Source organism: Schistocerca americana, chromosome 1, assembly GCF_021461395.2.
Source record: "Schistocerca americana isolate TAMUIC-IGC-003095 chromosome 1, iqSchAmer2.1, whole genome shotgun sequence".
In the NCBI taxonomy this organism is placed as follows: Eukaryota; Metazoa; Arthropoda; class Insecta; order Orthoptera; family Acrididae; genus Schistocerca; species Schistocerca americana.
The window spans coordinates 234,479,102-234,494,904 of record NC_060119.1 but is presented as its reverse complement, the minus strand read 5'-3'; the positions used below and the strand labels follow the sequence as shown (position 1 = coordinate 234,494,904).

At 37.7% G+C, this 15,803-nt stretch overlaps 1 protein-coding gene across 1 annotated transcript in view; it reads left to right on the top strand.

The window, feature by feature from the left end:
• The window catches only part of LOC124622025 (AT-rich interactive domain-containing protein 4B-like), a 157,185-nt gene that overhangs the window by 107,945 nt on the left and 33,437 nt on the right, over positions 1-15,803 (top strand). Inside the window, exons 17-19 of the mRNA XM_047147619.1 lie at positions 27-179; positions 4,003-4,240; positions 10,696-12,929. Coding sequence (XP_047003575.1) covers positions 27-179; positions 4,003-4,240; positions 10,696-12,929 — 2,625 coding nt within the window. The remainder of the gene's footprint in view (positions 1-26; positions 180-4,002; positions 4,241-10,695; positions 12,930-15,803) is intronic.

Sequence of the window (15,803 nt, the reverse complement as noted above, 5' to 3'; positions counted from 1 at the left end):
TGGCTAAAGAGCCATTGTTGTTGTAGGTGCTAGAAATTGAGGACGACGATCTGTTTCTGGTCCATTATACTGGCTGGAACACTCGTTACGATGAGTGGATCAAGCGTAGCAGAATTGCTGACAATCTGAGCTGGAGTCCAACTAGAGCGAAACGTGTGAAGCAGCAATCACAGGTTCAGGTAAATTGAAGGCACCCTTTCAGCGCCTGCTTGCCAGTACTCCCACCCTTAACCACTCAGTTGACACAACTACTTAGGGCAGTTTCCATTGAGCAGAGTGTTTGTTCACTTGATAGTCTGAATGTGAAAAATTACAGAAGACACCTCAGGAACACAATGAGTAGCACATTTATTTTTCATATTCATTATTCATTCATGGATTTATCATACCATGTAAATTTTGGTAAAGAAAGGCTTCTGCTCTTCATGATTTCTGTTCTTTAGTGCAAAGTAGAAAGCTGCCTTCACTAAGTAAATCTTATCTGTGCCTGCTGAGTGGTTAATGCTATGTGTGTGTAGTGTGTGTGCGCCAAGGATGTCAGAATGCTTAGCATGGAGCTTTCATTTGGTTATAGTCACTGCTTCCCTTTGCAGTACTTCGTAAAGTGCATGTATATGATTGTAACATAGTATGGGAGAAACTAAAGCACAGCCTTCACTTTTAAACTAAAATGTCTGCTGTAGATTAGAATTTTTTGTTTTTATCATCGTTTTCCTTCTATATCAACATATTTCAATAGACTTTTTGCTGTAATAATAAACTGTTCTCTCTTAAATGCAGTTTTCCTGTGTTTAGAGCCCACTCCATATTTTCGTCACCTCCTTGTGTCTGAATAATTTTTGGTTAATATTTTGTAGTCATTTCAATTGCATGAATGTTTTGCCGTAGACAAAGTTACATGTAACTAATAAAAGTCTGATGGTATAATCATAAGTAATATTTTACTTAGTGGTTTTTCTTCTTCTTTTTGTCTGTTGTATTACATACTTAGGAAATATAGATACAAGTAAATGTTAAACAGCAAAAAAACCCATTGCTTCAGCAAACGAGAACCATGGACTACAATCGACAGGAAGCAAAGGACAGTATTTTAAAAATCATAAAACATGAAACATCATCATGGATATTCTGAGAAATTAACCCTTGAAACAAAAACCGATTTTGCAAAGAGGATGATACAATAAGCAAATTCTGTTGCTGTAGTACATAAATCTTGTGCACAAGGATTTCTCCTGGAATGCTACACGTGGTTATAAAGACAGCATTGTCACTGCTTATGAACAACCACCAACTATATAGTAGGCATTGAGACAAGCTGCCTGTAGGTTTGTGATTGACATTTGAGTTCTGTATGTTGTCAAAGAAAAGTAGAATTTGATGCTCTCTCAAAAAAAAAAAAAAAAAAGAAAGAAACTGTTATTACAGATTAAGAGTTAATATTAACTTAGAACTTTCGAGACAATAAATGCATTCTTCAAATTGTTTCGAGGAAAATAAACTTGCTTTCAGAATGGTAGGTATGGTGTGCTATAAACCAGATAAAGAGAAATGGTGTTGTAAGTTGACATCAGACACAGATGAAAAAGTTGCAGAAGCCTAATTACTCCATTATTTGAGTGATTTTCATGAACCTGTGCTACGTGACAAATTACAAGAAGAAAATTTATTCAATTTCATAGTTAAGGTGGTAGCAGAAGTCTGAGTAAATCTACAACATAGTTATGTATGAGATAAAAATGGATTAGAATAATGTTTCCATGGAAATGAAATTATACTGCAGTCACAATGTTGCCTGCAATGTTTCCATGGAAATGAAATTATACTGCAGTCACAATGTTGCCTGCAAACAAGAGTGTTACGACGATAATTGTGATGAACAACTATGCTTTATACAGGGTTCAAACTCTAGTGATAGATCAGTGGGAGGATACAGAACAAAAAAAATCTAATGAACTTGTGTCCGGAAATGCATGGTTTCTGTGTATTTCCCATTCACTCATACTTTGTTACAGAGACTGTGGCCTAACAGGTGTTGTCACAAAAAGCCACAGTTACAGTATGCGTGGTTTCCTCCTAGAGGATGGTACTGTTCATCATACATCATGCCCTAACACCCTCTCCTGCCATAATAATTGGTAATCTTGTGTCAGATTCATTTCCCTTGCTGACTCACCCTGTAGTGAATGTGATACAGCATACAGCTGTCTTCAAATCGAGAGGTTGCCGACATGGTGTTTACTTATGGAAAGGCAAAAGGGCGTGGGCAGCGTGCAGCAAGGTTTCATCAGAAGACCTATCCCCACCAACCACCACCACAGCAGTCAATGTTCGCAACAGTGTTTCACCGTTTACCTGACAGGGTCGTTTCAGGAAGCTGGAAGTAATGAGACATACACTAAATGTTCAGACACGAGACTCGGAGGAAAACATGATTGACACATGAAAGGTGACTGCCATGTCAGTACCAGGCAGTTGGCCTCCCGGTACAGGGTAAGCCAGATGACCATTTGAAACATTCTTGATGACAAATGTTACCACTCTTATCACTTAGAGAGCATGTACGGGGCTTATCAGTGACAGACTTTCCACATCAGGAGCAGTTTTGTCACTGATTTCTTAACTAGGCAACCTCAATTTTGGGATCTGTCATCTATCTTTTTCACAGATGAGGACACCTTTACGTGGAGTAGTATCTTCAACTGCCATAACAATAATCTGTGGGATAGTACGCAGAACCCCCTGGTATGGTGACAGTGAATCATCAGCATCGGTGCAACCAAAATGTGTGGGCCAGGATAATTGGCGAACACATTTCGTGACTAGTCTTCCTTCCATGTTGCGTAATATGCTGGAACTATTGGCATTTCTTGCAGGTGACTTTGCCTCCCCTGCTGGAAGTAGTTCTGTTGATGATTTGATGGGTTAGTGGCTACTACATGATGGTGCTCCAGCCCACTTCGCAATTAACGGCTGGATGCATCGCAGTTATGTCTTCCTTAGTCGAAAGCTCAGATACGGGGTAGTCCAGTTGTGTGGCCCGCCCATTCACCAGCTCTCAACCCACGCAATTTCTGGTTATGGAGCCATCTCAGAAGTATCATTTATGCAGAGCCTACTCCAAATGTGGAGACACTGGAGCAGCATATTCATGCTGCCTTTGACACTGTTTGGATGCAGCCTGATCGATGTGAACGTGTGAGACAGAACATGCTACGGTGTGTAGATACATGCTTTGAGACACATGGAAACCATTTTCATCACATGCTGTAACAGTGTTTGTGTGGTACAGCACACATTAAAGTGCAGTCTCTGTAACAATGTATGACTGAATAAATTCTCTTTGACATGGAAACCTTGCATTTTCAGACATAAGTTCATTAGACCTTTCCTGTTCCATATCCTTTCATCGATTAATCCCTAGGATTTGTACATGCTGGAAAAAAATCACTCTGTACAATACATCAATAATACATTTAATGACATGGCAAAACAGGAGAAAAGGGAAAAGAAGGAAGAAAACTTGCTTGCAACACTAGTTGTAATTGTGGTGAAAGCTTATACACAACAGAATTTGTATCATCCAGAAAATACTGAAGACCACTGGTTTAATAAAATTAGTTCCTTGGCTAATTTTGGGGAGGAGGCCAAACAGTGAGGTCATTGATCCCATTGGATTAGGGAAGGAAGTCGGCTGTGACCTTTCAAAGGAACCATCTCGACATTTGCCTGAAGTGATTTATGGAAATTGTGGGAAGCCTAAATCAGGATGACCAGACGCAGGCTTAAACCGTCGTCCTCCCAAATGTGAGGTCATTGCGCTAACCACTGGGTCACATTGCTCAGTAATAAAATTGTTTTACTGTTAATTTTGATCTATGATTTACGTAAAAGTACTGAAGAGAAAGTAATGTAGTGAATATCCTGTTGCCTTGCCTCTTATAGAAGTATGAGGTATTTCTGAAGCAGTATGTATTGAAATTTAAATCCTTTAATTTCTTGCAGGGTGCTCGTCAAACTCCTAGCCGCCGTGGGAGACCTTCACGTGATTCTGTTTCGTCAACAACAGCTCCTCCACGACCTCGCTCTACTACTCCATCTTCTGTCACGTCATCATCTAGTCGGAACAAATCCCCGGGGAGTGGTGGACGCAGTGCTTGTGCACAGAGTGGAAATAGCTCCACCAGAGGTCGTGGGCGACCTCCCTGTCGACGAAGGACTAGAAGATCTTCTGCACATACTGGTAATTAATTCATACACTTTAAATAGAATGTGTCTATTAAGTATTTTTAGGCAGGGGGTGGAGAGAGTGTGTGTGTGTGTGTGTGTGTGTGTGTGTGTGTGTGTGCGTGTGCAAAATTGAAAATTTGTGTTAACACAATTGTCAAGATTACATCATACCTGCGTCTAGCAAGAAAGTGTTGTTGGAAAAGATAACATTGTTGACTGATCATAACTGGTGTGTAATTGAATACACATTGAGCAGCTGCAGTTCCATGCCAGTTTAGAAATCTGATTTGAGTGTAATGGTTTCTTTACCACCAATTTATTTATTTATTTGTTTATTTATTTATATACTTGTTCCATAGATCTGTACATGTGAGCAAGTCACTCAATGTGGAACGTGTCAATGTACATAATAAAATACATAGAATAAAGACATTGTTATAGTATTAATAACAGTGCACAAAAGTCATACTTATTAGCTTAAAAACTAGTCAACATAAATGTGAAGATAGTTGTTTCATATTTAGGGCATTATTGCATCTATTTTAACCTTGAACAGTAATCAAAACTTCCCACTTTGGGTTTAAAAGTGACCCAAAAATGGAAATGAGAAAAACAGGAATTTTTACATTAGGGCATTATTACATTAGTTTAACAGTAAACAGTGTCAAAAAATTTAAAAACATCTTTCCAATCTGGGTTTTACTTATTTCTCTGAAAGAATTCCTCTAGTGAATAAAGTGAGGTCTCAAGTAAATAATTTTTCAAGCTACGTTTAAATACTGATGTACTACTCCTTATACTTTTGATGCTGTTGGGTAGGGAATTAAAAATTTTCATTCCAGCGTACTTCACCCCTTTCTGAATAAGTGTCAAGTTCTTTAACTCACAGTGGAAATCCTCTTTTCTTCTGGTGTTATGTTCATGATGTAGGCAATTAGTTTCATACAGAGTGGGGTTATTTATTATGAAGCACATCAGTGAATATATGTACTGAAATGTTGCTATCAGTATTTCAAGTCGTTTAAAAAGATTTCGACATGAGGTTCGTGGGGGTACACCACAAATGATTCTTATTGCTCTTTTTTGTGCTGTGAGGATTTTCTTTGCGGCAGGTGTATTTCCCCAGAAGATGATGCCATAACACATGACTGAATGAAACTAACTAAAGTAAGCTGACTTTGAGATGGTAATGTCATTGAAGCGTGACAAAATTCGTAAAGCAAATGTTGCCGACGTCAGCTGTTTTAGTGTTTGTAGAACGTGATGTTCCCAGTTCAGCTTACTGTCCATGTATACGCCTAGGAATTTTGATAAGTACACTTGCTTTATCATCTGATCATTCTGTGTGATAACTATTTCTTTTGGGTTTTTGTGGGTTGTCTGGAACTGGATAAAATTGGTTTTTTTTTTTCAGGTTTATTGAAAGGGAGTTAATACTAAACCAACCCAGAACTTCTTTAAGGATATCATTGACCTCAGATTCTAAGTCAGTAGTTGACACATTATCCACCACAATGCTCGTATCATCAGTGAACATTGTAAATTTGCACTGGTTATTGATGGATAAAGGCAGGTCATTAACATATATGAGGAACAGCAAGGGCCCAAGCACTGATCCCTGTGGCACTCCATGCTGCACAATTCCCCACTCAGAGTCCACTATATATTGTGATACACTATCTGAAACATCTAGAATAATCTTCTGCTTCCTATTTTCAAGGTACGATTTTAACCAGTTCCCCACAGGTCCTGTAATTCCATATGACAGGCCTTCTTGAAGAGTATCTGGTGATCTACACAGTCAAACGCCTTTGATAGGTCGCATAAGACACCAATTGGCAGCCTCTTGCTGTTTATAGACTCTAGAACATCGTTTGTGAATGAGAAAATTGCGTTATCTATTGAAACTCCCTTTTGAAAACCAAACTGCTGACTGTTAATGATGTTCAGGTCATCAGGGTGTGCCACAATCCTGTTGTACAGAGCTCTTTCTAGGACTTTTGAAAATGTTGTTAATAGGGAGATACGGCGATAGTTTGACACATTTGTAGCATCCTCTGCTTTGTACAGGGGCCTGACAACAGAGTATTTCATTCTGTCTGGAAACACTCCTTGTTGCATGGATGTGTTGCAGATGTGAGACAAAACTTCGGTCACTTCACTACAGCAAGCCTTCAACAGCTTGCTTGAAATATCGTCGATACCAGCAGAATGTTTATTTTTCAAAGACTGTACGATTTTTTTGATTTCATTGGCAGTAATGAAAAGCACACTTATTTGACTGAAAGGTTCTGGAAAATTATTTTTCATTATACAGGCAGCTTTATCTACAGAACCATGGCAACCTATCTGTGTTGGGACAGATAAAAAATGTTGGTTAAAGATTTCAGCAATTTCCTCACTATTAGTTATCTCTGAGTTGTCAACAGTCAAAACAATATTTTTGTCTTTGGTGTAGTTTACAGTCCAGATTGTTTTAATTTTATTTTCAGAATTAGTAATTTCAGATGCTATACACATACTTTTAGAGTTTTTAATTACTTTGGCAAGAATTTTACAGTAGAGTTTATAATGTTTTAGCTGAGCAGGGTTGTTAGAAGTCTTTGATGCTATGTAGAGTTGTCTTTTTCTCTGACAGGAAGCTATGATGCCCTTAGTGAGCCATGGTTTTTTTGCAGACCTAGCAGGTTGGACTCTGTATGACTTTTTTGAAAATACACTTTCGAAGGTACCTGCTATCTCATTTGTGAATAAATTGTATTTTGAATTAGCAGTTTCTGCTAGATAAATAGGTGTCCAGTCAGTATGCTGAAGACGTGATCTGAACGTTTGAATAGCTTCCTCACTTATTTTCCTTACTGTTTTCCATCTATGTGAGGTGTCACTCAGAGGAATTCCCAAGCTGTTGAAAATAACTCGTTGTCCGTCATGGTCAGACAGACCATTTATAACCATTTCAATATTAATATGGTTGACTTTACTCTGATCAACAAAAACGTTATCAATGAGTGTACTGGAAGAGGTTGTGGTTCTGGTGGGCGAGCTAACCACGGGAACAAGGTTGTACGTGCACATGAGATTTTCAAACTCCACCTTGCAGGGAGAATTAACCAAGAAATCTGTGTTAAAATCCCCAACAACTACCATGCCCCTATTTTTTCTACTTAAGTACAACAAAAGAGTATCTAATTGTTTAACAAACACTTTAAAATTACCAGATGGTGCCCTGTAAACTGCCACAACTGTTAATCTGGAGACAGTGTCTGGCACCTCTATAGCACATACTTCAAAATGTAGCTCAAAGTAGAATCTTTTTACATCTATTGCCGTGAACAAGACGTTGTTTTTTACATATACAGCTACTACTTCTTTGTCCATATAGTTCCTGCAATAAGACGTTGCCAAAAAAACATAGTTAGGAATAGGGACCAGTTCAATACCAGCAGTGATGTGGTGTTCTGTTAGACACAGAATGTGGACACTGTTTATACCTTTTGTGTCTTCTATATTTGCTGTGAACTGATCCAGCTTGCAGTATAGGCCTCTTATGTTCTGATGAGACACTGTTAACTTTTGTTTGTCTTTAATTGTATTGCTGTTTGAGTGAACTTTCGTTTGTGTATTAATTACTTGTTGCAGATTTTTGTTATTGGACCAAATCCTGCTAGAGTTGGCCCAGCTCACTAGTTTCCCTCGTTGGTTAGGGCTATGACTGGTCTGCTTTCATGATCGTTATTGTTTAGGCCTATTATTTCATGAAAAGCTTTTCCAATGTCTGCTGCTAGTTTATTTTTGCCAAACTGATTTAGATGTAGTCCATGCTTTGTGAAGCAATGTCTCTCATACTTGTCTGTATCCAGTAGTGTCACATTCGTAAACTTAGTGCAAAAGTGTTTCAGTTTACTATTCGTTAGGTGAATTTCTCTGTTCACACAAGACCAGTCTGCTAGGTCATATCTCGTGGGTACAGTTGTTAGTATTATGTTTGTATGCTGTAATAACTGCAGCAATACGAGTAGCTTTTTAATGAATGTGCTGGCCTCGTTGCAATAAACATCGTTTGCTCCTGCGATTATCGCAACACAGTCTTTTTCCGTGAATTTAGCACATTCTGTGTATGTCTTCTACCACATTCACGAATTTTGCTCCTGGTTTAACAGTTGCTGATATACACGAACCATCTTGAGCAGAGTTCGACATGCATGTCGAAATATTGCGAGCATGACTTTATATGAAGAGTGGTCAGTTTAATTTCAAAGAAGGCATCTGTGACAATAAATAGTGAAGATTGGTATGCCAAGTATAAATTAAAATATAGTTGTCAAGTGTTTGAAAGTCAAATAAATGTCTGTAGTTGCTATTACTACCTTCAACAGCAATGAAAATTCAGCATAAATGATCAGAGGAATCACATTCAGATTGCTTCTGATATTCCAACTGTAGCCATGTTTCCCATAAAAAAAGAGGTGTTTCATAAGATTTCCGTAACTTTCAAACAACTTGAGGGTTTCCTGAAACAAATCATCATAAACAACAAACTGAAATTTTGTCATAAAAATTCAATCAATTCATTTTTCTTCATAGAGAGAATTTGCACAGGTCATACATATCTGAAATAGTTGCAATAGACTGGCCATATAATGGCCACATATAGAACTTGTGCACAGCCAAATTGCTTGCCAGTTTTCTGTAGGCATTAAAGTGCAGAATTTACATCAAATATAAAGAGTACCATGCCTCAGTTTCTAGTGGGATTGACAGAATTGAAAATTTGCATGAATATAGTTGTCAAGATAACAACAGACTTGCCTCAGAGGGTAGGCAAGAATAGGGGAACTGTCTGGATGTTTGTTTTGCTACCTGTGCATTTAAGATAGGTGTCAAACATTCCAACTTTTGATTTTGAGATAGTGGTAAGATCAATTAGTGTTTGTTGCTAAATAAATAAATGATTGTGAAATCAATTAATAAGTTATATTCTGTATTCATTCGCTCTTGCAGGAGGATAGTTAATTGTGAAGATCATTCTTAGTGAAGTAAGCAATATGATTATGTTCAACAGACCATCATTCACAATACACAAAGCCATTGTGTGATGGAAAGGCACTTTGAAATTAGTAGAAGGGTGTGCTGAAAAGTGCCTCTGAATTTTGTATTCTGTTCTCAATATCGATTGAGGTATTACATATCATGCATGTTACTCGATTGGTTTAGCCACTTTGCTGATGCAAGTTGCAACCCTCTGCCATTAGAGGGCTTCAAATTGTAGTATGTAACATGGTGGTGTGTGAGAAAGTGGCAGTGTGTGAGAAAGTGTTCCGTAATCGAGTTTCTAGCCGCAGAAAACTTTGAGTGCATGTGGAGCACTCTTTCCTTCGGTATGACAATGCCAGACCACACACGAACAGTGCGACATCTGCAGTAATCTGGCACCTTGGGTTTGCTGTCATCAGTCATCTTCCATACAATCCTGGCTTTGCCTTATAAGATTTTCATCCATTTCAAAAACTTAAAGAACTTCTTCGAGGACTTCACATTGACAGAAATGAGGTTGTGGCTCTGTCACCGAAGTCAGACAACCTACTGTGACACTGTCAACAAGCTGGTCTCTTGTTAAGGGAAATGTGTTCGTCACCAGGATGACTATGTTGAGAAATATATATATAGAAATGAGAAATAAAGATGTAGGTTGTTAATAAAGTTAGTTTTATGTAAATAGTTCTAAGGGTTTTCACTTAAACTCAGAGGCATTACTTCTCAGTACGCCCTCGTAATTATTGTGCTTAACTCAATTGAATGTTTGTTCCTTGTCTTATGTGACTTTCTGTTATGCAGTTAGACAAGGTCTGAGACCAAAAATAAAAGTTTTCTAGGTAAGTGGTAGTCATCTATTTTTTGTGTACTTGTCTGTGACTAACATTATCTTTCTCATGCCAGTTTTTAATATTCGGTTCAAAAGTTTGTGCTACATTAATGTAATAACTTAGTTGAGGATGAGAAAGCACAAAATACGAAAAGCAGGACACTCACAGACATATGCACAGTGTGCAACAGTTGTCAGTTGTGAGAGAGCCTTTCCAAACATTGTATAGATCTGTATTTTGAACTGTTAGTTTAAATCATAACTTGATTGATTGTAGCCTGGATGAACCCAACATTCTAGCATCATATTTCACATCTCTCAGAAAAATTGCCGGACTTATAAATTTAAATTCATTTGAATTTGTTGTGCAATAATAAAAATTCCTTGGTTGTGTACCAACAATGAAATGAGTAATAACAACCACTCACCATTTAGGTGAGGCATTGAGCAGTGGATTTTTTGTGTACTCATCCACTGTCTTGGACCACCATAAGATGGCTGATTGTGTTTATTTATTCCATCAGTTATCAATTTGTTTATAGTTGATGATAAAACTCACAAACTTGTCATTGCACTCCTAATAGTTTGCTTATGTTTCATTTCAGATATATCTCTCGCATCTGAAACAGAGAGTGACGGATTTGATTCTGAACAGGAAATAGAGCTTGCAAGGCTTCGTAGTGGTAATGAAAAAGTAATATCTTCCATAGCAAGTGTGGAAAATGATGAAATGAAGCAAGAAACTATATCATTTAAAGAGCAATATGCAATTAGTAAAGCTGAAGTATCATTTTCCAAAGATGATGATGAAAGTATAGGTGGTAACTATGTCCTCAGAAGTAAAAGCATTGCAGAGCCCTCGTCCTCACTCGAGGAGGAGGAGGCTGACGATAGTAGTATTCCTGCTACTCCTGAGCCTGAAAATCAGAACTTGTGTAAACGACGTACAAGACGTGCATTTCATTGTTTAGATATCAAAACTGAAACAGACAGCGATGAAAATGAACCAAGAGGTCGTGATTTTGATCTGAATGAGATACGCTCTGAACTGAAGGGCATAGAGAAAACCGTCAAGGTCTTACCAGATGTTGAAGAATGTATTATTCCTCTTGAGATTAAAACAGAAGTTCCCATACACATACCAGAACAAGAAAAGAGCCTTGCATCTTTAAAAGCTGATAATTCTTCTCTCAGAAAGCTTCCTGAAAAGATATGTGAGACTGTTGCAGATGATATTTACGAATTCAAAGAACCAGAACCATTTGAATTGGAAGTTCGACCAAAGAGAGAATCGTCACTTTTTGATGACAGATCTTGCAAGGGCAGTCGACGATCGGTAATCCCTCGAATATTTGAAGATGTTGGATCATCGTCTCCTCCAAAATCTGATAGATCACCTCAAAGGAAAAAGTCGACACACACAAAAAATGGTGAGTCTTCAGACTCTGAAACAAAAAAGAAGTTATCTCACATTGTTCAAAAATCAGATGATGATTCTATTTCAGCTCTTGATAACACATTACTATCTTCTTCCAAGAGTCATGGAATGTGTGAAGATGCTTTTGATAAATTGTGTGTGTCACCTTCTTTCAGACTAGTGAACAGCAGACCAGCTTCAAGGAGCAGTGTCAGTGGAATTGGCAGTATTAGCCTCTTTGATGGTGACGATTGTGGTCACGATGCTGACGATGACGATGATGACGACGATGATGATGATGATGGTAATGATGCTGATGCTGATATTGATGACGATGATGACAATGAAAATGATGATGAACAGCTTGGTACAATTAGATCTGAACCACTATTTTCATACCCACAACGTAATCATGAGGATCTTCTGCCTCCTCCTTCTGAAGATGAATTTACTTTTGGAGGGCAGATACGTCCACCTTCTAGCAACATGGGCGGCAGGTCATCTGATAGTCATCCAGCATCAGCAAACGAGTCTCCAGAGGAAGTCATGAATATGATTCTCAAAGAGGCAGAATATGAAGATGACACAATTAGTGCAGCCATTCAGCGTGTTATTGATCAGTCAATTATGGATGACGATGATCAAGAAATAGATCTGTTCGGAAAGAGTGGACCTCCAACTCCACCACCCCCTGCACCACCACCACCTGCTCCTCCTCCACTTGATGTGAGAGAGGCAAGGAGCAGATTTGCTGCTGCTGTGGATTCATCTGATACTGATAGCAGTGATGAAGAATCCAGGCTCGTGATAGCACCATTGGATGAGGAGGAAGAAGAAGAAGAGGAGGAGGAAGAGGATGATAATCAAGAGGAGGAGGAAGATGATGGTGATGACGAAGAGGAAGAAGGTGAAGAAGAAGAGGAGGAGGAGGAAGAAGAAAATGGTAGTGAAAGGGGATCACCACAGGCTACTACAGAAGTGGGATCTTCGACTGATGGTTCTTCTGACATACCAAGTATGACGGCAGGTGCAGGAAAGTCAATTCCAGAAACTGCAGTAACAATTCCAGATTCTGTGGAAGTTGAAATGCCTGTCCTTTCAGAAGATACACCTGTCATTATAGAAACGTTACCAACACAAATCATTGCAGAAGAGAATGTGCAATCAGCAACAATTGATCATCAGAGAGAAGCTCTGACTGCTTCTGTAAGCTCAGTATCAAATGACTCCGAAAGCGATTCAGTAAGTGCTATGGAAAATCCTATTAGGGAAAGTATGCCACAATTATTTTCAGCGTACGACAAAGCAGTTCTCAATGCTGCATCTGTCAGAAAGGATTCCAGTACCTGTGAAATGCAAGATGGTGGCTCCAGAGATGAAGAGATGAAAATGTTGGAGAGGGGGGAGATTGTGCAACAGGAGGTATGTAATATTCATAATTACTGCACAGTGTAGGTACTACTAATGTAAAATTGGAATGAAATAGAAAACATTAAAACTGAACAGAATAAAGAAAAGTATAATGTTCGGTTGTTACATATGTACCTCGTGTAAACATTACCACTGAAATATTTAAAGATATCTACACAAAACAAAGCAAAATACGTTAAAGAGGGACATTAATTGAACATACACTAAGAATAACATTCATAAAGAAGCATCTTGATTACAAATTCAATAGTTGATATGTCATATTCAGGAAGTCTTCAAATTGTCCTGTGTAGGGTGGTCTTGGGGAACATATCTGCACTACATGCTGGATTGTCTGCCTTTCTGCTTCACAGTCACACTTTGGAGAAATTTTTAGTTTCCATTTATACTATGAGTTCATACATTTGTGGTGGTTGGTTTCAGTTCAGTTTAGAATGACCCATGATTTTCTTGGGTGATCAGAGCCAGTTGGTTTTTCAGAGATACATCGAAATTTATTGAGATCTGTAGTTATACTATCTTCCCAAATTTTCTACCAGTATAGCACAATATCAACGGTGTTATTTTGTAAGTGCACAGCCTCTGTAGCGTATTCTATTTCTGGAGCAGAGTTGTTCGGTATTTATGGATCAGCGAACAAATGAAAGGGTGATCTTGGATTTTTCTTAATTCACTGAGAAGTGCTTGTTGTCTTTGTATTCACAGTGGAGGTATATGACTTGCGACTGATGGCCAGAAGATAGCTAATCAGATAATCTGCTGATCTGACCAGCACATATAACAGTAATAACATTTTATGAAACACATGACAGCAGCTGTCTTTACGTCCTTTATCATCACTTCCAGTTTCAGTTAACAACCATTATCTGGGCTTTAAAGTTCATGTGTTACTTATGTATCATTTCATAGCCAGTGGCAGTATTATTAATACAGCCTCAACAGAATTGCTGAACATCATAAGAATAAACATGTACCTGTACTCGAGAGGCAGTGTGTCAGATGTGAAAAATACTTGACACACCAGCTCTTGAGTATGGATACATGTTTGTTCTTTGTACATGTGAGAACCTAGTTATTCACAGCAACATTCTTGGACATGTATTTCTCGAATTTTTTTCAGAGTCAAATTTGTTGGCAAACTTGGGCTTTCAACAACTTCCCCTGTCATCATTTTCAGGATTTCACTTCTGCTAATAGCCCATGTGCTACCTTTATATTTAGTTGGCCAAATTATGCCATTGTGGGTGGGAACGTCATATTAAAAATACCCAACTGCTTGCAGACATAATTCAATGAATCTAAATAACCCCAGACAAAATTATGATGAGTTTGGATATGGCCAGACAAAATTATGACGAGTTTGGATGTGGTCTTTTTGTGCACGAAAGATCCCTGTGGAATATGTATTTAAGCTATTGACAAATCACTGTAGTATGGGATTTAAGTGAAGTGAAGTGAAGTGAAGTGAAGTGAAGTGAAGTGGTGTTCTGGTTGGGGGTAGTGCAGATGTGGAGTTCAGTTTAACAATTATTTTATCAGACATCCAAACTTCAACTAACAAAATAGTAAACTACTTACAATAAAACAAAATATATATTTCTGTAGTCTGAAAGAACTTTGAGTAAGGTCAAAATAAAAATACCACAATTATTCCCATAACAATAATGGAACACATTCAAATACAGAACAAATTCAATCTTGTCCTATAATGGATGACAGGACACAACATAACAGTTTACGGTGTTTTGCATTTAGCCATAACCATAAATAACAACAAAAATTTACAATGACAAAGAATACTTAACCTTACCTAGGGTCAGTAAAGATAACCTCTAACTACATCTTTATCTACTATTGCAACTGCCACAAGACGACGACAAACATCAGTTACCCACACCACTGCCAAACTACTCACACTTATGATTGAGTAATTTCTTACACAATAACATTTACAACTCATTCGCATAAGAGCAATAACAGAAGAATCCTAATGCAGCTACAGTGAGCCATTGCCATTCACATAAACTCAATAACACAGTGAACTGTAAAAACTACTGGAGTAACAAATTGATTTACATTTGCAGTGATAAACAATAAATTTTGTGCTTAACGCTTTTGCAGTAATCCGTTTTAAGCAGTGGATGCTAAAAAGTGATTATTTTTTATATTGTCATCCAGTATTGTTTAAATTTCCATATATCAAGCTGCAATCAATTTAAAAATGTGAAAAAATTACGACTTACCCAGGAAAGTATTTAGTTTATTGCAGTATACACAGATTGTCACACTTCTTCACTTTAAATGGTTTATAAGTGTCAAAACAAAAATTATTTTAAAAAATAATATAAATTTGATTGAGTTTCCATATAATTAACACTACACTCAATTTAAGGAATGCTAACTATTGTCCATAAAATTTATACAATTTTTTAGGAAAATGATATAAGAATATAAATTGTTTACCATTATGTACAGAGATAATTACTATAATAATTGGACACTACATTAGTCTGCCCAATGTATGCAGTTCTGTACCACCTGACACTTGTGTTTTAGAACAGAACACATTTTACCAAACCATGGATATGCCTTAGATCGTATTGTGCTCCAGAACGAAAATGATGTAGGTCTATTGTTAAGTAAAATATTCAGTAAGAATGTGATGAAACCTCGTACTTCAGCTATTGTGACATTTATCAATTTTTTACATGGACTGGACAAAGCAGCAGCATGTTTTCAGTTATAAATTGCTTAGCTGAGAAATTCATTTAGGTGACAGTTAACTGAAGTAATGGTGCAGTGAAAAATAAATTGAAATATTCAATTGTAGAAGATACCACTGGTGGCATATGTTTGGGCCCAGGC